The 23,489-nt window shown below is 43.2% G+C and overlaps 2 protein-coding genes across 3 annotated transcripts; one reads left to right on the top strand and one right to left on the bottom strand.

Annotated features, from left to right (window-relative positions):
* Nucleotides 1–658: 658 nt before the first annotated feature.
* On the bottom strand, nt 659–4,849 carry LOC149982205 (DBH-like monooxygenase protein 2 homolog). Its single transcript, XM_090242190.1, has 3 exons — nt 4,747–4,849; nt 1,554–1,644; nt 659–1,452 (listed from the first exon to the last, which is right to left on the bottom strand). Exons 2-3 carry the CDS (start codon nt 1,596–1,598, stop codon nt 1,258–1,260), a joined length of 240 nt encoding a protein of 79 aa, XP_090098316.1. The 5' UTR covers nt 1,599–1,644; nt 4,747–4,849; the 3' UTR covers nt 659–1,257.
* Nucleotides 4,850–10,518: 5,669 nt separating this feature from the next.
* LOC110527283 (sorting nexin-4) lies at nt 10,519–18,850 on the top strand. Of its 2 annotated transcripts, XM_090239712.1 has the most exons (14): nt 10,519–10,626; nt 11,295–11,419; nt 11,606–11,744; nt 11,961–12,110; nt 12,247–12,294; nt 12,613–12,668; nt 14,075–14,147; nt 14,297–14,358; nt 16,150–16,215; nt 16,494–16,583; nt 16,839–16,938; nt 17,904–18,049; nt 18,165–18,279; nt 18,647–18,850. In XM_090239712.1, exons 1-14 carry the CDS (start codon nt 10,540–10,542, stop codon nt 18,692–18,694), a joined length of 1,305 nt encoding a protein of 434 aa, XP_090095838.1. In that variant the 5' UTR covers nt 10,519–10,539; the 3' UTR covers nt 18,695–18,850. The 2 variants fall into 2 exon arrangements, with proteins under 2 accessions (XP_090095838.1, XP_090095839.1); XM_090239713.1 differs by lacking the exons at nt 16,150–16,215; nt 16,494–16,583; nt 16,839–16,938; ... (1 more) ...; nt 18,165–18,279; nt 18,647–18,850 and adding an exon at nt 15,668–15,770 and having other exon boundaries at nt 10,523–10,626.
* The last annotated feature ends 4,639 nt before the right edge of the window (nt 18,851–23,489 follow it).

Here is a 23,489-nt window from a genome sequence, read left to right as displayed (position 1 = left end):
TGCTGATAAACCCAATCTGAGGGACCTTCTTCATTGTGGCCTCATGCTCAGCAATGGACGCCTGGTCCCAAGCTTTAGTCTTCAACATCTCCACAATACCTCTGTGGGGCACAGACATTATGTTTACATTGTCTGGACTATCCACTGAACCAACCAGACAGTTCCAGTCTATAAACAGATTATTATTATTATTCTTCACCTGGTAGACTAGTTGAGAACAAGTTCTCATTTACAACTGCGACCTGGCCAAGATAAAGCATAGCAGTTCGACACATACAACAGATGGAATAAACAAAAACATAGTCAATAATACAGTAGAAAAAATCAAACAAAAAGTGCAAATTAGGTAAGATAAGGGAGTTAAGGCAATAAATAGGCCATGGTGGCGAAGTAATTACAATATAGCAATTAAACACTGGAATGGTAGATGTGCAGAAGATGAATGTGCAAGTAGAGATACTGGGGTGCAAAGGAGCAAGATAAATACAGTATGGGGATGAGGGAGTTGAATTGGCTGTTTACAGATGGGCTATGTACGGGTGCAGTGATCTGTGAGCTGCTCTGACAGCTGGTGCTTAAAGCTAGTGAGGGAGATATGAGTCTCCAGCTTCAGTGATTTTTGCAGTTTGTTCGAGTCATTGTCAGCAGACAACTGGAAGGAAAGACAACCAAAGGAGGAATAGGCTTTGATGGTGACCAGTGAATTATACCTGTTGGAGCGCGTGCTACGAGTGGGTGCTGCTATGGTGACCAGTGAGCTGAGATAAGGCGGGGCTTTACCTAGCAGAGACTTGTAGATGACCTGGAGCCAGTGGGTTTGGCGATGAGTATGAAGTGAGGGCCAGCCAACGAGGGCGTACAGGTCGCAGTGGTGGGTAGTATATGGTGCTTTGGTGACAAAACAGATGGCACTGATAGACTGCATCCAATTTGTTGAGTAGAGTGTTTGAGGCTATTTTGTAAATGACGTCGCCAAAGTCGAGGATGGGTAGGATGGACAGGTTTACAAGGGTATGTTTAGCAGCATGAGTGAAGGAAGCTTTGTTGCGAAATAGGAAGCCAATTCTAGATTTAATTTTGGATTGAGATGCTTAATATGAGCCTGGAAGGAGAGTTTAGTCTAGCCAGACACCTTGGTATTTGTAGTTATCCACATATTATGCGTCGGAGCCGTCCAGAGCAGTGATGCTGGACGGGCGGGCAGTGATCGGTTGAAGAGCATGCATTTAGTGGGTGAAACTGACAGTGTGAAGGCTCTTACTGGTAGTCGGTCTTCTCCATCATGGCCGTGTATGCATGCATGTTTGGCTGGCTCCAGCAGTGGTCAACACTGATGACTGGGTAGTAGATGATAAAGGCCAGACACATCTCCTCAGTGGTGGCCAGCCCCAACTGTGTGATTCCTTTGCGAGTGGCTGTGTTATAGGTGCACTCCACCACAATCTCATCACCCTGCAGAGAGGAGATGCTGCTTTTAGAATCTAATGACTAATAACACCACAGTTGACCTGATCAAGAAGCCCATGAAATACAGGAAGTACATGGATGCTTACTGGTTTGATGGTCTTAATGGTCTCCAGGTTGATGAACCCCTGCATCACAAAGTTCTCATCCACAGCCAGGAAGTCAATCTGCGTTCCATTCCTGCAGAGGGTCAAATCAAGCACACTTTACACCAACATGTGGTCACGTTGCAGTGGTGCACATTCTCGCTGCAAAGAGCCTTGTAGCAGATGATATGAGGTCCCTGAACCAAGCAGTGAGTGTGACAACCATGGACACAAGTGATGGCTCTAGAGTGCCTTCAGAAAGTAGTCGCACCCCTTAACTTTACGCAGAATGGATTCAAAAAGATTTGTCATTTTTTGTCAACGAGCGACACCATACACCTGACAAATCATATGCATCTCTTGATTAGATAAGTATTCAACCCCCACAAGTCAACACATAGGAGTCACCTTTGGCATCAATTACAGCTGAGTCTTTCTGGGTAAGTCTAAGATTCCACACCTGGATTGTGCAACATTAACCTATTATTCTTTTCAAACTTCTGTTAAATTAGTTGTTGATTATTGCTTGACAAATATTCAGGTCTTTCCATAGATTTAAGTCAAAACTGCCACTCAGGAACAATCACTGGCTTCTTAGTAAGCAACTCCAATGTAGATTTGTCCTTGTGTTTTAGGATATTGTCCTGCTGTAAGGTGAATTCATCTCCCAGTGTCTGGTGGAAAGCAGACAACCACCTTGTCATCTAGGATTTTGCCTGTGCTTAGCTACATTCTTTATCCTGAAAAACTCCCCAGTCCTTAACAATTACAAGCATACCCATAACATGATGCAGCCACCACTATGCTTGAAAATATGGAGCGTGGTACTCAGTAATGTGTTGGATTTACCCCGAACATAACTTCGTCCTGAATATTTTGCAGTATTACTTTAGTGCCTTGTTGCAAACAGGATGCATGTTTTGGTATATTCCTGTACAGGCTTCCTTTTCACTGTCAGTATTGTGGATTAACTACAATGGTGATCCATCACAGCCATTTAATTTAACCTTTAACGATGCAAGTCCGTTACGAACAAATTCTTATTTACAATGACAGTCTACCAAAAGGCCTCCTGCAGGAACAGGGATAAAAGAACAAAAACATTCAACTCCAACTGTTTTAAAGTCACCATTGGCCTCATGGTGAAATCCCTGAACAATAACAAAGGGATTGAATACATGACTCAAGACAATTCAGCTCGTCATTATTAATTACATTTGTCCCTTTCTAAAAACATAATTCCACTTAAACATTATGGGGTATTGTGTGTAGGCCAGTTACAAAAAATCAGGCTGTAACAAAATGTTGAAAAAGTTCAGGGGTGTGAATAGTTTCTGAAGGCACTGTAGTTCGGCTCAACAAGTATATCATTCTTCTGGCTTCAGCGCTATTAGTGATGTTTGACAAGTCACCAATCCGGACATCTGTGATGTTGTAGACAACCACCATTACTTGTTATCGTGCACAAGCTGCATATGAAGTTGCATGTGATCCACTTCCATTTCCTGGCTGCGTCAGGAAAAGTTGTGCAGCAGAAAATTATTCACGTGGGTCTACATTGGTCATAAAGACTGGCATAGGAGGAGGTCCACTACATGGGGGTCCACTACATGCTTCTCTACAGCTGCCCCTTATCTGTGATCCAGATCAACAAGCAGCAATGCTACACGGAGGACCAGGGGCAGACTGCTTCAAATTGGTGCATGTCTGGAACACAGGAGGGTTGAGACTGCCCACTTCTGGAGACATTAATACATACACACATGCATGAACACACACCGACACAAATGTTAGTCTGAGCTATCTCTACATTGTCTTCTTCATACTAGGCTTTCGAACTTCCAGAAAACGCTGGCATCCCTATTGGAGGACAGGATTATGATGAGTTCTACCAATGACTCCCTGTTGGTGTAAAGTGTCATTGTAAGGATAAGCAGCGATATGCTTTGATGATCATTGTTGATGGTTCTTCACTCTCCCCACTGATGTGTCCTTGAGTCTACATTCTGCAGGAATGGAACGCACATTGACTTCCTGTCTGTGGATGAGAACTAGAACTTTGTGATGCAGGGGTTTCATCAACCTGGAGACCATTAAGACCATCAAACCAGTAAGCATCCATGTACTTCCTGTATTTCATGGGCTTCTTGATCAGGTCAACTGTGGTGTTATTAGTCATTAGATATTTCTAAAAGCAGTATCTCCTCCTCTCTGCAGGGTGATGAGATTGTGGTGGAGTGCACCTATAACACAGCCACTCGCAAAGGAATCACGCAGTTGGGGCTGGCCACCACTGAGGAGATGTGTCTGGCCTTTATCATCTACTACCCAGCCATCAGTGTTGACAAAGCTCTGAAGCTAGATTTTGGTTTTAATTCATTTCATTCCAGCCATTACAATGAGCCAGGCCTCCTATTGTTCCTCCTACCAGCCTCCACTGATGTGTACATAAATGTATCAAGGTGAAATTAGGGGACATTCTAGTTGGTTCCTGAAGAGAAAGGCTACTAGTGTCAACTGGGCTGAACTGAACTGCAATCTAATGGATCAAACAAAGTAAATGAGTTGAACTACAATAATTAGTATTGGTTGTCCTGCAAGTATATTTACAAACCCAAAGTCATATTGTATTCACCGAAAGAACCATGGAAGTTTGACATTTTGCCCCTCCATCTAATTTCAAATTCAGTTTACCCATCCAAATGAAAATTCCCAATGTGATACCTCAGTGAATTATCCTGAGCAAAACAGACCTGGCAGCATTATGATTTCTTCCCTGTGTGAATCTTCATATGCGTTTTCAGACCAATGCCAAAATTAAACATTTTCGACAATCATTACAGCAAAATGATTTCTCCCCTGTGTGAATCCCCATGTGATAATTCAGATACTCAACATGGGGAAACCATTTGCCACATTACAGTAAATCCTGTTCGTGATATGATTTCTCCCCTGTGTGGATCAGTATAATAATGCATATTCTTGCCTGTGTGAAACCTTCCATGCGATTTCAGGTGTTCACTCTGATATGACAGCCTTTGAGTTTCTCCTTTGTGTGAATCATCCGATGACAACTCAGACCTTTAACATAAACAAAACCTTTGCCACAGTCCCAACAGCAATGCAATATCACCCCTTTGTGGGTCCTCATATGGTCATTCAGACTTCTACCATTAGCAAAACCTTTGCCACAAACCTGACAATGATGCAGATTCAACCCTGTGTGGATCCTCATATGAGAATCCAGAGCTCCAAGCGTTCTCTCTCTTTTCTGTGTAACTCCTCCTATGCACTGGGGATTTCAGATGCATGGATTTTTCTAACCTTGGAGCTTATAGTGTCTTTTTCTGTCAGTGTCCTCTTTGATTTGTGCAGGGGCTGAGATTCACTGGTTGGCTCCGAGGAATCCTCTTCCTTAGGTTCTGTTTTGATCTGTTCAGTTGAACCCGTTTTGTCTCTGTATTCTTCGCTTCGGATTTGTGAAGACTGAGTTGGGTACTGATCATAGTCAATTTTCACCCAGGCAGGAGTGAATACCGAGTCTTCATTAACCTGGATGATCCTCTGTTCTTCCTGTTCCTCTTTAATCTGTATGGGGTTCGTCATTTTGCCCCAGACTGGGGCTCCAATCCTCCTTACAGTGTTGCTGTACAGGGGACAACTCCTCTTCAGAGACAGTGAACTGCTGGAAATCTGAAGGGAAGGAGAAAGGATACATTAGATTTTAGTTGCAGATGAGATAGGTGCTGATACACTTCCTCTGACATAAGATAATGTAATGTCTAGGATAGGGTAGCCCATCTTCAGGATGTCCCACTTATATGCTGTTGGTTGATCCCAACAGTTTCTGAAGTGTCGATCATGGTCATTCAGTATTGTCAGTAGCAGCAATCTGACTGGACTGATTATAATGGAGGACGAATAGCTCATTACTTGTCTAAACAGCACTAAATGTCCATTTAAAAAATGCAAGGGCAGTACAGCAAGCGCCAGTCTTCAGAGCTATTCACATTTTGTTTATTCTATTCACAATTAAATTGATTAATATTGACGAGAATCCCTTGTTCACTTCTATTGCTATATAGAAACTGCAGTATTGATTATATTTTCCAAGACTATTACATAACATGCACAGAATTTGAAAGACTGTTAGCTAGTTAGCATATTGAACTGTATCTAATTGACATTTATCCGTATGTCTTTTCAATCAAAGATCAATGCATGGAATGGCATTGTTATTTTTTTTTTATGTACTTTTAAAATAATTTTCCTCAGCATAGAATGAATTTTTCTTTCAAATTATGTGGATGTTATTTAATAGTTGACTAATTGTATTCATATTTAACTGTTTAGCTTGTTTGTAAATAGGCCGTTAAGTAGAAAATCAATAAACACATTTGATGTGCCCTTGTTGCCAGGTGTCATGAGGTGAATAGGAAGCTCCAGGGTCGCGTCAGCTTTCAGAAATCTGCATTTTCAAAACGCAGATAAAAAAAATAACAATAATAATCATTCTGCGTTTTAAACCATTTCACCTGGTATTTATATTGGAAGTCAAGTGTTTTGTTGTTGTTGTTTCAATGGACTGATAAGAGGTGTGCAACTACGCTTTTTCATCTGACAAAATAAATAAATGCAAAACATTTGGCAGAAAGTAGCTTCGTATTCGTCAGATGACAACAGATGTGCATCACTATTTGGCTAGCAGCCACACAAAAAAGTATAGTAGCTTGCAAATAAAGAGCAAGGTATTTCTTGCAAAGACGTTGCATGGCCATCTTGTATATTTACCATAGAGAAACAAAATTACTAACATTTTAGAAATGTGTTTACAAAACACCGCAATACATTTTTTCTGCCTTTCATCTTCTCTTTTGTGTGTGACAAACTTGCCGCAAATAACTTCAGTTAAAATGAACTCGGAGGTTCAGAGTTTCCGACTTGTCATGAACAGTGGCCCAGTGGGAGCTAGTCTCTACGAATCAGAGTATGGACTAGACAAGCCACAACTCTCGTCTCTAACATTTATATTCAAAAATTCTAAACAGTCAGAATGTTGAATAAACTTAATTTGAATTGACTCTACATGTCTGCCGATTTCGTTCTTCTGCCTGTGTAAGTTTGAGCCCAAATATCCACAGGAAAGTATTGTAATGACCTGACTAAATCATAAAGGAACAATTGTCCAGACAGAGGATAGAGTTTACGAATTGACGGTTTATTAACCCAACTTTCCACAGGCTACTGTTTGGCCGTAGCCCACGCCAAATAAATGAAAGATACCCCACAAGCCAAAGGTGACCTTCTCTTTTGAAGCCCAGACGTAAGAGAGAGAACAATGGATAAACCTGGTCTTAACTTCCAATGCTCCATTCCCCTGCCCAACCCCCCTCCACACCCCTCCGCCAACCACCAGGATGCCCAGCATCAGAACATTCCAGGCATCCCCGTGATTGTCAGATGGCAGGTTGATTGGCATGTCGGACCCCACGAACACTGGTAAGTACAACACAACCCACTAATAGCCTACCACATAACACCGCTGTCTGTGCGGGTCGCTACAGTATTATTACACCGACTTCAAACCGTGTGTGGCTATCACGATTTGTTTGCTCATCACTTAAGGAGAGGCGGGACGCAAATGTCTCAACTGGCCAATTGCAGAGCGCCAGATTCAAATAAAATACTATAAAATTCAAACTTTCATTAAATCACACATGTAAGATACTCAATTAAAGCTACACTCGTTGTGAATCCAGCCAACATGTCAGATTTTAAAATTATTTTCGACGAAAGCATAAGAAGCTATTATCTGATAGCCTGCACCATCTGCACCAGCAGTAAACAAAGGAGTTAGCATATTTCAACCCTGCAGGCGCTACACAAAATGCTGAAATAAAATATAAAACATGCATTACCTTTGATGAGCTTCTTTTGTTGGCACTCCAATATGTCCCATAAACATCACAATTGGTCCTTTTGTTCGATTAATTCCGTCCATATAAAGTGCGTTTGATCCAGAAAAAAAACAGCTTACAAAAAACGCAACCACTACAAAATATTTCAAAAGTTGCCTATAAACTTTGACAAAATATTTCAAACTACTTTTGTAATACAACTTTAGGTATTTTTAAACGTTAATAATCAATCAAATTGTAGACGGGTCTATCTGTGTTCAATACAGGAATGAAAACAAACCAGCGCCACTTTTTACATCTTGCGTAACTCACAAAAGTGTACCCAGTTCCTAGTTGGCCTACTTCTTCATTGCACAAAGGAATAACCTCAACCAAATTCCAAAGACTGGTGACATCGCGGTACACGGTAGGAACTGAAAACAGGCTCCTAGGAAATATTCCTTGGCAATAACAAGTCAGGTAACAGAGAGGGGGGGGGGGGGGGGGGGGGGAATCTGAAACGTTAGTCACAGACATGATTCAAACAGTTTTAGAAACTTCAGAGTGTTTTCTATCCAAATCTATGAATAATATGCATATATTATATTATTGGCATGAGTAGCAGGAAGTTGAAATTGGGCAGGCTATTTATCCAAAAATGAAAATTCTGCCCCCTAGCCACAAGAGGTTTTAAGGCACGCGCGCACAAAACAAATGTATGATGCATGTTTACTAACCAAAACCTTGCAAGTATTTACATGTGCCAGGTGATTGAAATTTCAATGGCAGTACCAGCGTTTTGAAAAATTGAACTCTGTTCGAATAGCCATACTAACATATTGTATACTACATAGTATTAGCTCCTTTTAGTATACTGTAACGAACGGTATCCTTTCAGTTGAGTGTACTTGCTCTTCTCCTGTCTACAGGAAGTTGATGCTGTTGCTATGCAACCTCTTGCTAGCTAGTTAGCTAAATAAATTACTAGTTAGAGATTTGAAGACTTCGGGTGTGTTCTTAAATTCAATCTGGAGTGCCAGAGTGCGCTCGTAAATTCAGAGCGTTGTCAGATTTCCCGTTTGTAAATTCCGAGCAACACTGGATGCTCAGGCCGAGGAGTAGAGTTGATTTGAGCGTTCTGACTTTACAGTGGCAGTCAAGCACCCAAGCTATCTACTTCCAGACACAAATGAGACCACTGACCATTTCACTCGCCCTATCAGAGCTGGTTAGGCAGTTTTCATGTTATCCGAGACATTGGTGACTAACTGTGCTGCTGGCAACAATTTTTTTAGCTGTTTTTTGCTGACGTTTACTGACAGTGGCCATGTTCAACGGGTTTTGATCGCTCTAAATTCAGACGAGAATTTGAAATCGGAGTAGATATCCAGAGGGAATTTACAAAAGCACCCGAATGTCCATTCAGAATGCAAAACGACGATACCATTTAGCTAAGCTAAATCCTCCCCGAAACAGGTGTTCTACTCCGCTAGCCAGCACCTCCCCTAAACAGGTGTTCTACTCCGCTAGCCAGCACCTCACCTAAACAGGTGTTCTACTCCGCTAGCCAGCACCTCCACCAAAACAGGTGTTCTACTCCGCTAGCCAGCACCTCCCCTAAACAGGTGTTCTACTCCGCTAGCCAGCACCTCCACCAAAACAGGTGTTCTACTCCGCTAGCCAGCACCTCACCTAAACAGGTGTTCTACTCTGCTAGCCAGCACCTCCACCAAAACAGGTGTTCTACTCTGCTAGCCAGCACCTCCCCTAAACAGGTGTTCTACTCCGCTAGCCAGCACCTCACCTAAACAGGTGTTCTACTCCGCTAGCCAGCACCTCCCCTAAACAGGTGTTCTACTCCGCTAGCCAGCACCTCACCTAAACAGGTGTTCTACTCCGCTAGCCAGCACCTCACCTAAACAGGTGTTCTACTCCGCTAGCCAGCACCTCACCTAAACAGGTGTTCTACTCCGCTAGCCAGCACCTCCACCAAAACAGGTGTTCTACTCCGCTAGCCAGCACCTCCCCTAAACAGGTGTTCTACTCCGCTAGCCAGCACCTCCCCTAAACAGGTGTTCTACTCCGCTAGCCAGCACCTCTCCTAAACAGGTGTTCTACTCTGCTAGCCAGCAACTCCCCTAAACAGGTGTTCTACTCTGCTAGCCAGCACCTCTCCTAAACAGGTGTTCTACTCTGCTAGCCAGCACCTCTCCTAAACAGGTGTTCTACTCTGCTAGCCAGCACCTCTCCTAAACAGGTGTTCTACTCTGCTAGCCAGCACCTCTCCTAAACAGGTGTTCTACTCCGCTAGCCAGCACCTCCCCTAAACAGGTGTGCGTATCTTCCTCTTCCAGATGAACCTTATCAACCGGCCACCTGGTCCACGATCATCTTCTCATTAATGGACTATGCATCCTAGAATGGCACATTCATCTTTGTACTCTCTGCACATCCTCATATGCACCTGCCTCTTTTCATGTACATATTTCCCCCCACCGCTCAGCATCCTGTAAAATAGTTTTTATTTATATATCTCTACATACATACTTTATAACGTAGCTTAGTATTCATAGTGAAGTTTGTAGTTCCTACCTTACAGTGTAGATAGTGTACATACCGCATGTGGATTTCTGTAAGCTCTGCTTCTACATACAGTATGTTGTCTGTATCCTGTTTATCAGCTCTGCTTCTACATACAGTGTGTTGTCTGTATCCTGTTTATCAGCTCTGCTTCTACATACAGTATGTTGTCTGTATCCTGTTTATCAGCTCTGCTTCTACATACAGTATGTTGTCTGTAACCTGTTTATCAGCTCTGCTTCTACATACAGTATGTTGTCTGTATCCTGTTTATCAGCTCTGCTTCTACATACAGTATATTGTCTGTATATCAGGTTTGTCTTCTGCCTGGAAATTATGTTTATTGTGGCAGCACCATTTCACCAAGTCAAATTCCTTTATATACAAAATGTATTATGCGATTAAAGGTAATTCTGATCTTCTACAGTTTACAGGGCAGGACTCTTATTTTGAAAGATTTAAAATCCCATGAATCGCTTTATCTTGTTTGCATAACACAGCTGGAAAGAAGGATGGCGGATGCTGGAAATAAAGAGTCAGCGCCGATTGGAGGAGATGAATTTACCAACACAGAGTTGGAGAATAACAAGAATAACACGGTAGTAACGCAATAATTGATATGTTTTGTCTGTGTTTGTAAATTGTATCTTTGCGAACGAACTATTGTCCTATGTCCACGGCAAAGGACTGGATGGATGCATCCAGAAATAGAACAGATGTAGCAGTCGGGACATCAGGCATTGCCACGCGATACATTGTAACTACGCGCTGCTGTTGGCTACAATATAACCTTGTTTGTAACAATATTGCACACGATATGAGTGTTTTGAAGACTGAAAGACCTATCTATCCAAAATAAAAACCATATCTGATCTGTGTTACGTGGCCAGTAGCTGTTCGGCACGTTATTGGTCCACTCGCAGCATTCAGAGAATGACGTCACGGTATTATGACACATGGACGTCTATAGACGCGTATGTGTTTATTACTAGAATATTTCCAAATGGGTCCAATGATTGGCAAAGGATAGGAACAATCTAAATCTATTGATATTCTGTTCTATTCATATTCAGTCCTCTAGGGCAGAGTTTCCCAAACTCGGTCCAACCAATTCATCATCAATATTTGATTATTTGAATCAGCTGTTAGAGCTAGGGCAAAAACCAAAACGTGCACCCATGTGGGGCCCCAGGACCGAGTTTGGGAAACTGCTCTAACTCTGTTCACTAACCACTGTCTATTTCTCCCATGCACTCTGTTTGTACAGATGGTGGAGGAAGGATCCACTCTGCTGCGGAGAATGGAGATCAGTGTGGCCGAGGCAGAGAAAAGAACTGGGAAAAATACAGTGAACATGCAAGAGATATTCACAGTGTACCTCATAGAAACTCGGTGAGAGAGTGGGACCCCGTTTGAAAATGAAGCATATGCAAAAAATAACCTTGCTCCCAAATGAAAACATGTTCTCGGTACAATGATGTTCTTGAACCTGGATTTTTCTGAAAGTGTAAAATAAGAGGGATTCAGATCCTTCTGGTTAATCTGATCTGACCTAGATGTTGGTGTTTCTTCTTTCAGACCCATAGATGCAATAACAGAAGGCCATAACCCAGCCCCAGACTCTCTCTGGAGGAGATACAGTGAATTTGAGATCCTCCGGAACTATTTGTTAGTCACCTATCCATTTATCGTGGTGCCGCCTTTGCCAGAGAAGAGGGTAAGCTAAATTCAAACCTGATGGCCACATCTATACCTAGTAGTCCCATGCACCACACTGCAGTGTTTGGGCCTTAATACCCACAGAATTTAATTGAATAGAACACATTATAATATATATATATATATTATTACACAAAGATATATTATATTATAATATTATATTATATATATATATATATATCTTTGTGTAATAACCCTCGTCTGATTTCTACAGGCAGAGTTTGTTTGGCACAAGCTGTCTGCAGACAACATGGACCCAGACTTTGTAGAGAGGCGCAGGGTTGGTCTGGAGAACTTTCTACTTCGCGTGGCCTCCCATTCGGTTCTGTCCAATGACAAAATCCTATACCACTTCCTGACTGAGGTACGATAGCCTATCAGCTCACTCCATCACGTTGACGTTGTATTGGAATGTTTTGGAGAGATTCAACATACATTTGTATTTATTTATTTGTCCTCTACTTTTGAAAAAAGTTTAATTGACTCTCCTCCTCTCCCAGGAACACAGGTGGAAGGAGGTGGTGTATGAGACAGGGTTCCAAGCCAAGGTACCTCAGAGGAATTTTTAACTTCATGAATGTCTATCTTTTACCCCTATATGATCTTTACTCAGTTACTACCACTTATTAAAGGGGTTGTGTCCTTGAGCTGTTCCCGTCTATTGATGTTCTGTATGACATCATGTTCTGTGTGGACCCCAGGAAGAGTAGCTGCTGGATGTGCAACCGCTAACAGGGTTCCTAATGAAATCAAATAAAAACCATATTGAATCTATTTGGATCCACCCAGTGGTACATCCAGTGGTACACCTTGGTTGTGTTTGGTTTATAATCGCATTCTAATTCAATTGTGTTTGTTTTTTCTAGGCAGACTCCAGGATTAAAGCTCTGAGCGCAACTTTCAGGGTGAAGAACCCTGACAAGTAAATGAATCCTTCCCATTTACAACCAGGAGTTGTCAGACACCTAGTGGCATTATACATGTATTACATACATTTGACTTAAAGTGGAGTTAAGTTAACGTGGTGTAAAGTTAGTCGTGTTAATTTGAAGCTGTGTTAAGTTGAAGTCGAGTAAAGTTGAATTTGTGTAGAAATTATGTTAAGTTGTATAAAGTTACATTTATGGAAGTCGAGTAAAGTGGAAGTCGATTAAAGTGGAAGTCGTGTACATTTGAAGTCGTGTACATTGGAAGTCGTGTACATTGGAAGTCGTGTACATTTGAAGTTGTGTATATTTGAAGTTGTGTAATGGTGAAGTCGTGTACATTGGAAGTTGTGTACATTGGAAGTCGTGTACATTTGAAGTCGTGTACATTTGAAGTCGTGTATATTTGAAGTTGTGTAATGGTGAAGTCGTGTACATTGGAAGTTGTGTAATGGTGAAGTCGTGTACATTTGAAGTCGTATACATTTGAAGTCGTGTATATTTGAAGTTGTGTAATGGTGAAGTCGTGTACATTGGAAGTTGTGTAATGGTGAAGTCGTGTACATTGGAAGTCGTGTAATGGTGAAGTCGTGTACATTGGAAGTCGTGTAATGGTGAAGTCGTGTACATTGGAAGTTGTGTATATTGGAAGTCGTGTACATTGGAAGTCGTGTAATGGTGAAGTCGTGTACATTGGAAGTTGTGTAATGGTGAAGTCGTGTACATTGGAAGTCGTGTAATGGTGAAGTCGTGTACATTGGAAGTCGTGTAATGGTGAAGTCGTGTACATTGGAAGTCGTGTAATGGTGAAGTCGTGTACATTGGAAGTCGTGTACATTTGAAGTCGTGTACATTGGAAGTCGTGTAATGGTGAAGTCGTGTACATTGGAAGTCGTGTAATGGTGAAGTCGTGTACATTGGAAGTCGTGTAATGGTGAAGTCGTGTACATTGGAAGTCGTGTAATGGTGAAGTCGTGTACATTGGAAGTCGTGTAATGGTGAAGTCTTGTACATTGGAAGTTGTGTAATGGTGAAGTCGTGTACATTGGAAGTCGTGTAATGGTGAAGTCGTGTACATTGGAAGTCGTGTAATGGTGAAGTCGTGTACATTGGAAGTTGTGTAATGGTGAAGTCGTGTACATTGGAAGTCGTGTAATGGTGAAGTCGTGTACATTGGAAGTCGTGTAATGGTGAAGTCGTGTACATTGGAAGTCGTGTAATGGTGAAGTCGTGTACATTGGAAGTCGTGTAATGGTGAAGTCGTGTACATTGGAAGTCGTGTACATTGGAAGTCGTGTAATGGTGAAGTCGTGTAATGGTGAAGTCGTGTAATGGTGAAGTCGTGTAATGGTGAAGTCGTGTAAAGGTATTTTAAGGTTGCCATTTGTCTTCTTCTATCTAGGCGGTTCACAGAGATGAAACACTACAGCGATGAGCTTCAGTCTCTCACCTCCCAGCTGCTCAGAGTCAGAGCAGTAAGTCATATACCACTCATCAGATGCTTTAGATCCACAGTCACTCTGCTCCTCTCATTAGTCTAAAGTTATATCTTTGGAACAACATCTTCTTTTATTTAGCGCTCACCTCTTGTTACACATTTAACAACTCACGTTTCATTCTCCAGAGAGTAGCAGACAGGCTCTACGGCGTATACAAAGTCCATGGGAACTACGGAAGAGTATTCAGGTAAGAGCACTAGTCAGCAGGTAGCCTAGCGGTTAAGAGTGTTGGGCCAGCAACTGAGTCGTGTAGGTGAAAAATCTGTCAATGTGCCCTTGAGCAAGTCACTTCACCCTAACAATAAAACATGTTGTATTTAAATATTGAAGAAAGACTGATATGATATTGTTGTGGGACTATCTGACTGATCTGACTGTTTGTGTGGTAGTGCCTTAGAGAAGGAGATGGGAGACGGTCTAACTGATCTGACTGTTTGTGTGGCAGTGCCTTAGAGAAGGAGATGGGAGACGGTCTGACTGATCTGACTGTTTGTGTGGCAGTGCCTTAGAGAAGGAGATGGGAGACGGTCTAACTGATCTGACTGATCTGACTGATCTGACTGTTTGTGTGGCAGTGCCTTAGAGAAGGAGATGGGAGACGGTCTAACTGATCTGACTGATCTGACTGATCTGACTGTTTGTGTGGCAGTGCCTTAGAGAAGGAGATGGGAGACGGTCTAACTGATCTGACTGATCTGACTGATCTGACTGTTTGTGTGGCAGTGCCTTAGAGAAGGAGATGGGAGACGGTCTAACTGATCTGACTGATCTGACTGATCTGACTGTTTGTGTGGCAGTGCCTTAGAGAAGGAGATGGGAGACGGTCTAACTGATCTGACTGTTTGTGTGGCAGTGCCTTAGAGAAGGAGATGGGAGACGGTCTGACTGATCTGACTGTTTGTGTGGCAGTGAGTGGAGTGCCTTGGAGAAGGAGATGGGAGACGGTCTAACTGATCTGACTGTTTGTGTGGCAGTGCCTTAGAGAAGGAGATGGGAGACGGTCTAACTGATCTGACTGATCTGACTGTTTGTGTGGCAGTGCCTTAGAGAAGGAGATGGGAGACGGTCTGACTGATCTGACTGTTTGTGTGGTAGTGCCTTAGAGAAGGAGATGGGAGACGGTCTAACTGATCTGACTGTTTGTGTGGCAGTGCCTTAGAGAAGGAGATGGGAGACGGTCTGACTGATCTGACTGTTTGTGTGGTAGTGCCTTAGAGAAGGAGATGGGAGACGGTCTGACTGATCTGACTGTTTGTGTGGTAGTGCCTTAGAGAAGGAGATGGGAGACGGTCTAACTGATCTGACTGTTTGTGTGGTAGTGCCTTAGAATAGGAGATGGGAGACGGTCTGACTGATCTGACTGTTTGTGTGGTAGTGCCTTAGAGAAGGAGATGGGAGACGGTCTAACTGATCTGACTGTTTGTGTGGTAGTGCCTTAGAGAAGGAGATGGGAGACGGTCTGACTGATCTGACTGATCTGACTGTTTGTGTGGCAGTGAGTGGAGTGCGTTAGAGAAGGAGATGGGAGACGGTGTAACTGATCTGACTGTTTGTGTGGCAGTGAGTGGAGTGCGTTAGAGAAGGAGATGGGAGACGGTCTGACTGATCTGACTGTTTGTGTGGCAGTGAGTGGAGTACCTTGGAGAAGGAGATGGGAGACGGTCTAACTGATCTGACTGATCTGACTGTTTGTGTGGCAGTGAGTGGAGTGCGTTAGAGAAGGAGATGGGAGACGGTCTAACTGATCTGACTGATCTGACTGTTTGTGTGGTAGTGAGTGGAGTGCGTTAGAGAAGGAGATGGGAGACGGTCTGACTGATCTGACTGTTTGTGTGGCAGTGAGTGGAGTGCGTTAGAGAAGGAGATGGGAGACGGTCTGACTGGTCTGACTGATCTGACTGTTTGTGTGGCAGTGCCTTAGAGAAGGAGATGGGAGACGGTCTGACTGATCTGACTGATCTGACTGTTTGTGTGGCAGTGAGTGGAGTGCGTTAGAGAAGGAGATGGGAGACGGTCTACAGAGTGCTGGACACCATATGGATGCGTGAGTACCCTCCATCCGCCAACAACCTTTGTATCTAACCTGTGCTGAGCCTGCTATTCTAATGTAGATTTTACACAACCTGCAATTTAGGAACCACAATGGAAATTAGGGAACACAATGGAAATAATTATATATATTTTTAACTGGCAAATAAAATCAGCCTGGTATTCTAATGCAGAGTGCACACGTCAAACAATTTAGGAACTACAATGAAAATAAGTATATATTTGTTTAACTGGGTAATAAATCAATCAAGCAATCTGTGATTTTGTCCACAGCTATGCTGCCTCAGTAGATGATATGTTGGAGGAAGAGGAGCACTACGCAGACCAACTGAAGGAATACCTTTTCTATGCTGAAGCCTTAAGGTTGGTCCTATTGCACATTATGGCTAATCAATCAATGAATCAACCAACCAATGAATCATATCTTGTAAAGGGATTCCAGAACCCTGTCCCCTTAGTCAGGTAAAGAGGGTGATGCACCAAGTAGAAGGTTCTGACAGTGTAAAAATATCTCCTCTAAACGGGCCTGGTACAACTTGTGTCCCAGGAAGTAATGCTGTATGGTGTTGTGACATTGAATGGGCCTCCTGTAAAGCTACTGCTGTCTGTTTCCTACAGGGCTGTGTGTAGGAAACACGAGCTGACCCAGTATGAGCTGGAGACGGCCTCCTCAGACCTCATCTCCAAGAAGCAGCAACGGGAGGAGCTGGCCACTGGGGTATTCAATTCAATACAACTTTATCGATACCCTCAGGGGCAATGAAGAAAGCCATAGGTTTAGGCGTAGGTCTATTTTATCTACTGTTTGTATCCTGGTATAGGAAAACTAGGGGACTCCAACTGAGATGGTGATCTCTTGTAAGAGGCAAGCTCTTGTCTTTCCAATATTGATACAGTATAGGTCTCAAGAGCGTTGGCAAGGCCCAAGAGGTCTTAGTTTGTCAAGTCCTCTCAGAATCTTTGACTACATGTATTTTTCAAACCCTCCTATATAAGGACATGTAAAGCCCTAGCCTGGTCCCATCTTTGACTTCATGTCTTCTTCACACCCCCCTATATAAGGACATGTCCCAGGTACTACTGTAGTCTCAGGCTCTACTGTAGTCCCAGAATCTACTGTAGTCCCAGACTCTACTGTAGTCCCAGACTCTACTGTAGTCCCAGGCTCTACTGTAGTCCCAGACTCTACTCTAGTCCCAGACTCTACTGTAGTCCCAGACTCTACTGTAGTCCCAGACTCTACTGTAGTCCCAGAATCTACTCTAGTCCCAGGCTCTACTGTAGTCCCAGACTCTACTGTAGTCCCAGGTACTACTGTAGTCCCAGGCTCTACTGTAGTCCCAGACTCTACTGTAGTCCCAGGCTCTACTGTAGTCCCAGGCTCTACTGTAGTCCCAGACTCTACTCTAGTCCCAGGCTCTACTGTAGCCAACTCTTCTATTGCATGCCATGCATGTTTGTCATGACAAAAAACACAGAGAGGCCGAAGCATCAACAGACTGGACCACCAGCAGGCCTGGGGTCAATTCCATTTCAATTCAGAAAGTAAATCAAATTCCAATTCCACATTTTCCTCATCGAAAAGCACAGGAGAGAATCTGTCATTTTAGTGTACTTCTTGAACTGACTAGACCACCAGGCTAGTAATGCCCCTCCATTCTCTGTCTGTCTGTCCATCCTCAGATGGTACGGACATTCTCCTTCAAAGGAATGACCAACAAGCTGTTTGGTCAGGAGACACCAGAGCAGAGGGAGGCTAAACTCAGCCTACTAGAGGAGCAGATCGTCCAGGGAGAGGAGACGGTCACAGAGAAAACAGTGGAGTGCGAGTGAGTCCCTCATGTTAAACCATGCAGTAATACCTAGATAGATAGATAGACCACATGCTGAAAACAACTCATTGATAAAGTATGTAATATAATCTGTGTGTGTGTGTGTGTGCAGGGAGTACGTGAAGGGTGCGTGGGTGGACATGCAGCGCTTCAAGGAGCAGAAGGACAGGGATCTGAGGGAGGCTCTGATTGGCTACGCCGTCATGCAGATCAGCATGTGTAAGAAGGTGTGTCACACTCAGGTGGAAGTCTGGAAATGCTCCTAGTATCTATGAGGGTTATTTTCATTGGGCACCAAACAGACAAAAACTGACTCAAAGACAGAGGGACTACCTGGACTTGTCCAATAAGAAACTGTAATTTTCGTGTTGCTATAAATACCACTCTCAGGGTTGTGTTCATTAGGCACAAAACTGAAGAACACCGACTGAAAGAGAGAGGGACTACCTGGACATGTCCAATGTGAGACTTTTGTTTCAAAACGCGTTGCAACGGTGTGCCCTACTGAACACAACCCGCTTGTTAAAGTCAAAGGCCAGTGTTGTTAGGACCTAATTCAATTTCTGTGTTTTATGTTCTCCTCTGTCTGTATAGGGCATTCAAGTGTGGACCAATGCTAAGGAATGTTTCCACAAGATGTAAGGGGGTCGGGCCGTGGGTCAGCGACGACGTCTATGGTACGAGTGTACAACAACTTCACCTTTTGACCTTCACATGGACACAGAACCACTGTTGTCCCGGCAACAAGCCCCAGCTGGCATGAAGTTACAGGGCTGCGTCTCAGTACTCAGTACAAAACTGGCTGCATCTCAGTACTCAGTCCAATACTGGCTGCGTCTCAGTACTCAGTCCAATACTGGCTGCATCTCAGTACTCAGTCCAATACTGGCTGCATCTCAGTACTCAGTCCAATACTGGCTGCATCTCAGTACTCAGTCCAATACTGGCTGCATCTCAGTACTCAGTCCAATACTGGCTGCATCTCAGTACTCAGTCCAATACTGGCTGCATCTCAGTACTCAGTCCAATACTGGCTGCGTCTCAGTACTCAGTCCAATACTGGCTGCATCTCAGTACTCAGTCCAATACTGGCTGCATCTCAGTACTCAGTCCAATAATGGCTGCGTCTCAGTACTCAGTCCAATACTGTCTGTGTCTCAGTACTCAGTCCAATACTGGCTGCATCTCAGTACTCAGTCCAATACTGGCTGCATCTCAGTACTCAGTCCATTACTGGCTGTGTCTCAGTACTCAGTCCAATACTGGCTGCATCTCAGTACTCAGTCCAATACTGGCTGCGTCTCAGTACTCAGTCCAATACTGGCTGCATCTCAGTCCAATACTGGCTGCGTCTCAGTACTCAGTCCAATACTGGCTGCGTCTCAGTACTCAGTCCAATACTGGCTGAGTCTCAGTACTCAGTCCAATACTGGCTGAGTCTCAGTACTCAGTCCAATACTGGCTGCATCTCAGTACTCAGTCCAATACTGGCTGCATCTCAGTACTCAGTCCAATACTGGCTGAGTCTCAGTACTCAGTCCAATACTGGCTGAGTCTCAGTACTCAGTCCAATACTGGCTGCGTCTCAGTACTCAGTCCAATACTGGCTGAGTCTCAGTACTCAGTCCAATACTGGCTGTGTCTCAGTACTCAGTCCAATACTGGCTGAGTCTCAGTACTCAGTCCAATACTGGCTGCATCTCAGTACTCAGTCCAATACTGGCTGAGTCTCAGTACTCAGTCCAATACTGGCTGCATCTCAGTACTCAGTCCAATACTGGCTGAGTCTCAGTACTCAGTCCAATACTGGCTGCATCTCAGTACTCAGTCCAATACTGGCTGCGTCTCAGTACTCAGTCCAATACTGGCTGAGTCTCAGTACTCAGTCCAATACTGGCTGAGTCTCAGTACTCAGTCCAATACTGGCTGAGTCTCAGTACTCAGTCCAATACTGGCTGAGTCTCAGTACTCAGTCCAATACTGGCTGAGTCTCAGTACTCAGTCCAATACTGGCTGAGTCTCAGTACTCAGTCCAATACTGGCTGAGTCTCAGTACTCAGTCCAATACTGGCTGAGTCTCAGTACTCAGTCCAATACTGGCTGAGTCTCAGTACTCAGTCCAATACTGGCTGAGTCTCAGTACTCAGTCCAATACTGGCTGAGTCTCAGTACTCAGTCCAATACTGGCTGAGTCTCAGTACTCAGTCCAATACTGGCTGAGTCTCAGTACTCAGTCCAATACTGGCTGCATCTCAGTACTCAGTCCAATACTGGCTGCATCTCAGTACTCAGTCCAATACTGGCTGAGTCTCAGTACTCAGTCCAATACTGGCTGAGTCTCAGTACTCAGTCCAATACTGGCTGCATCTCAGTACTCAGTCCAATACTGGCTGAGTCTCAGTACTCAGTCCAATACTGGCTGAGTCTCAGTACTCAGTCCAATACTGGCTGCATCTCAGTACTCAGTCCAATACTGGCTGCATCTCAGTACTCAGTCCAATACTGGCTGAGTCTCAGTACTCAGTCCAATACTGGCTGCATCTCAGTACTCAGTCCAATACTGGCTGAGTCTCAGTACTCAGTCCAATACTGGCTGCATCTCAGTACTCAGTCCAATACTGGCTGAGTCTCAGTACTCAGTCCAATACTGGCTGCGTCTCAGTACTCAGTCCAATACTGGCTGAGTCTCAGTACTCAGTCCAATACTGGCTGAGTCTCAGTACTCAGTCCAATACTGGCTGCGCTCCAGATAAAGTGGGGAGGTAAGGAAGCCTTTCAAGACATGAGATGCAGTCCGGGACTATATTTTATAATGAGATATAAGGCACAAACATATTCCCTTGTGTTGGTTTATTAAGAGAACGTGTAGTATCAGCAGGATAAAGGTTGTTTACTAAGAGAACGTGTGTGTAGTATCAGCAGGATAAAGGTTGTTTATTAAGAGAACGTGTGTGTAGTATCAGCAGGATAAAGGGTGTTTACTAAGAGAACGTGTGTGTAGTATCAGCAGGATAAAGGTTGTTTACTAAGAGAACGTGTAGTATCAGCAGGATAAAGGTTGTTTACTAAGAGAACGTGTGTGTGTAGTATCAGCAGGATAAAGGTTGTTTACTAAGAGAACGTGTGTGTAGTATCAGCAGGATAAAGGTTGTTTATTAAGAGAACGTGTGTGTAGTATCAGCAGGATAAAGGGTGTTTACTAAGAGAACGTGTGTGTGTAGTATCAGCAGGATAAAGGGTGTTTACTAAGAGAACGTGTAGTATCAGCAGGATAAAGGTTGTTTACTAAGAGAACGTGTAGTATCAGCAGGATAAAGGGTGTTTACTAAGAGAACGTGTGTGTAGTATCAGCAGGATAAAGGTTGTTTATTAAGAGAACGTGTGTGTAGTATCAGCAGGATAAAGGGTGTTTACTAAGAGAACGTGTAGTATCAGCAGGATAAAGGGTGTTTACTAAGAGAACGTGTAGTATCAGCAGGATAAAGGTTGTTTACTAAGAGAACGTGTAGTATCAGCAGGATAAAGGGTGTTTACTAAGAGAACGTGTGTGTAGTATCAGCAGGATAAAGGGTGTTTATTAAGAGAACGTGTGTGTAGTATCAGCAGGATAAAGGTTGTTTACTAAGAGAACGTGTGTGTAGTATCAGCAGGATAAAGGGTGTTTACTAAGAGAACGTGTAGTATCAGCAGGATAAAGGGTGTTTACTAAGAGAACGTGTAGTATCAGCAGGATAAAGGGTGTTTACTAAGAGAACGTGTAGTATCAGCAGGATAAAGGTTGTTTACTAAGAGAACGTGTAGTATCAGCAGGATAAAGGGTGTTTACTAAGAGAACGTGTAGTATCAGCAGGATAAAGGGTGTTTACTAAGAGAACGTGTGTGTAGTATCAGCAGGATAAAGGTTGTTTACTAAGAGAACGTGTGTGTAGTATCAGCAGGATAAAGGGTGTTTATTAAGAGAACGTGTAGTATCAGCAGGATAAAGGGTGTTTACTAAGAGAACGTGTAGTATCAGCAGGATAAATGGTGTTTATTAAGAGAACGTGTAGTATCAGCAGGATAAAGGGTGTTTACTAAGAGAACGTGTGTGTAGTATCAGCAGGATAAAGGTTGTTTACTAAGAGAACGTGTGTGTAGTATCAGCAGGATAAAGGTTGTTTACTAAGAGAACGTGTGTGTGTAGTATCAGCAGGATAAAGGGTGTTTACTAAGAGAACGTGTGTGTAGTATCAGCAGGATAAAGGGTGTTTACTAAGAGAACGTGTAGTATCAGCAGGATAAAGGGTGTTTACTAAGAGAACGTGTGTGTAGTATCAGCAGGATAAAGGTTGTTTACTAAGAGAACGTGTGTGTGTAGTATCAGCAGGATAAAGGTTGTTTACTAAGAGAACGTGTAGTATCAGCAGGATAAAGGGTGTTTACTAAGAGAACGTGTGTGTAGTATCAGCAGGATAAAGGGTGTTTATTAAGAGAACGTGTAGTATCAGCAGGATAAATGTTGTTTACTAAGAGAACGTGTGTGTAGTATCAGCAGGATAAAGGGTGTTTACTAAGAGAACGTGTGTGTAGTATCAGCAGGATAAAGGGTGTATGGTGAGAGAACGTGTAGTATCAGCAGGATAAAGGGTGTATGGTGAGAGTGTAGCACATGGGGGATGTGGGAAACTTACTCCTCAGCCTGAAGTGTCACCACTTGTGCAGCCGAATTGTTAACGCTTCAATGGCGCCGACTGGTAAGACGCTTCGGGAGGGCGGTCATGTGTGCTAGCCAAGCAGATGTCCTGGGTTCGAGCGTCCGTGTGAGCCCGATCAGGAGGAAGCGGTACTCGCTAAGTAAGCAGCGTCAGTTATCAGTATGCTGCTGTGACCTTGGTTTACCTCTATGAACTGAACTGGAATAGAAACGGAATCAACTGTCAAAGGACTTCTGGCCTTTTCTCTGCTTAAAGCACATGATATCATAATGTCTGGTATGTGAATATTGAATAAGATATTATTTCAGAAAATGTCAAGGTACATGTATATAAGAATATTATATACTTTGATGTGTCCATCTATTTAAATATATTAACAACAGTGAACACTAACCTGGTGTTTGTTGGTTGAAGCCAAAATATTAACTTACTAAACATCCTATTTCTATATTGTGACTCGCAGTAATAATGTGATTTAAGGTCAGATTTGATCGTGTACATTCTTATCCAAGTTGAACTGAGATAACAGTCATACTGCATTGTATATTCAGCTTTATGGTTTTAATAAAAATGTTGTCTTCTACCATATAATCCTACAGCTACGGTTCCTCAGGCTACCACACATTTTCTGTTGGTCCAGTATGATGTTGTGAGGGTAAATGGAGACAGTAGGTTGAGGTAAACCCACTATGAGGGTATATGGAGACAGTAGGTTGAGGTAAACCCACTATGAGGGTATATGG

This window comes from Oncorhynchus mykiss, chromosome 7, assembly GCF_057628025.1.
Source record: "Oncorhynchus mykiss isolate SJ-2025 chromosome 7, ASM5762802v1, whole genome shotgun sequence".
NCBI classification, from domain to species: domain Eukaryota; kingdom Metazoa; phylum Chordata; class Actinopteri; order Salmoniformes; family Salmonidae; genus Oncorhynchus; species Oncorhynchus mykiss.
Note: the sequence above shows the minus strand (reverse complement) of the source record. Positions and strands in the feature narration are given on the sequence as shown.

Coding starts and splice junctions, on each gene's coding strand:
- LOC149982205 (XM_090242190.1), bottom strand. CDS start 1,598: ATGCAGGGGTTCATCAACCTGGAGACCATTAAGACCATCAAACCA. Junction 1,453..1,553: donor CCATTAAGACCATCAAACCA/GTAAGCATCCAT, acceptor TCCTCTCTGCAG/GGTGATGAGATTGTGGTGGA.
- LOC110527283 (XM_090239712.1), top strand. CDS start 10,540: ATGGCGGATGCTGGAAATAAAGAGTCAGCGCCGATTGGAGGAGATGAA. Junction 14,148..14,296: donor AGCTGCTCAGAGTCAGAGCA/GTAAGTCATATA, acceptor TTCATTCTCCAG/AGAGTAGCAGACAGGCTCTA. Junction 14,359..16,149: donor AACTACGGAAGAGTATTCAG/GTAAGAGCACTA, acceptor TTTGTGTGGCAG/TGAGTGGAGTGCGTTAGAGA.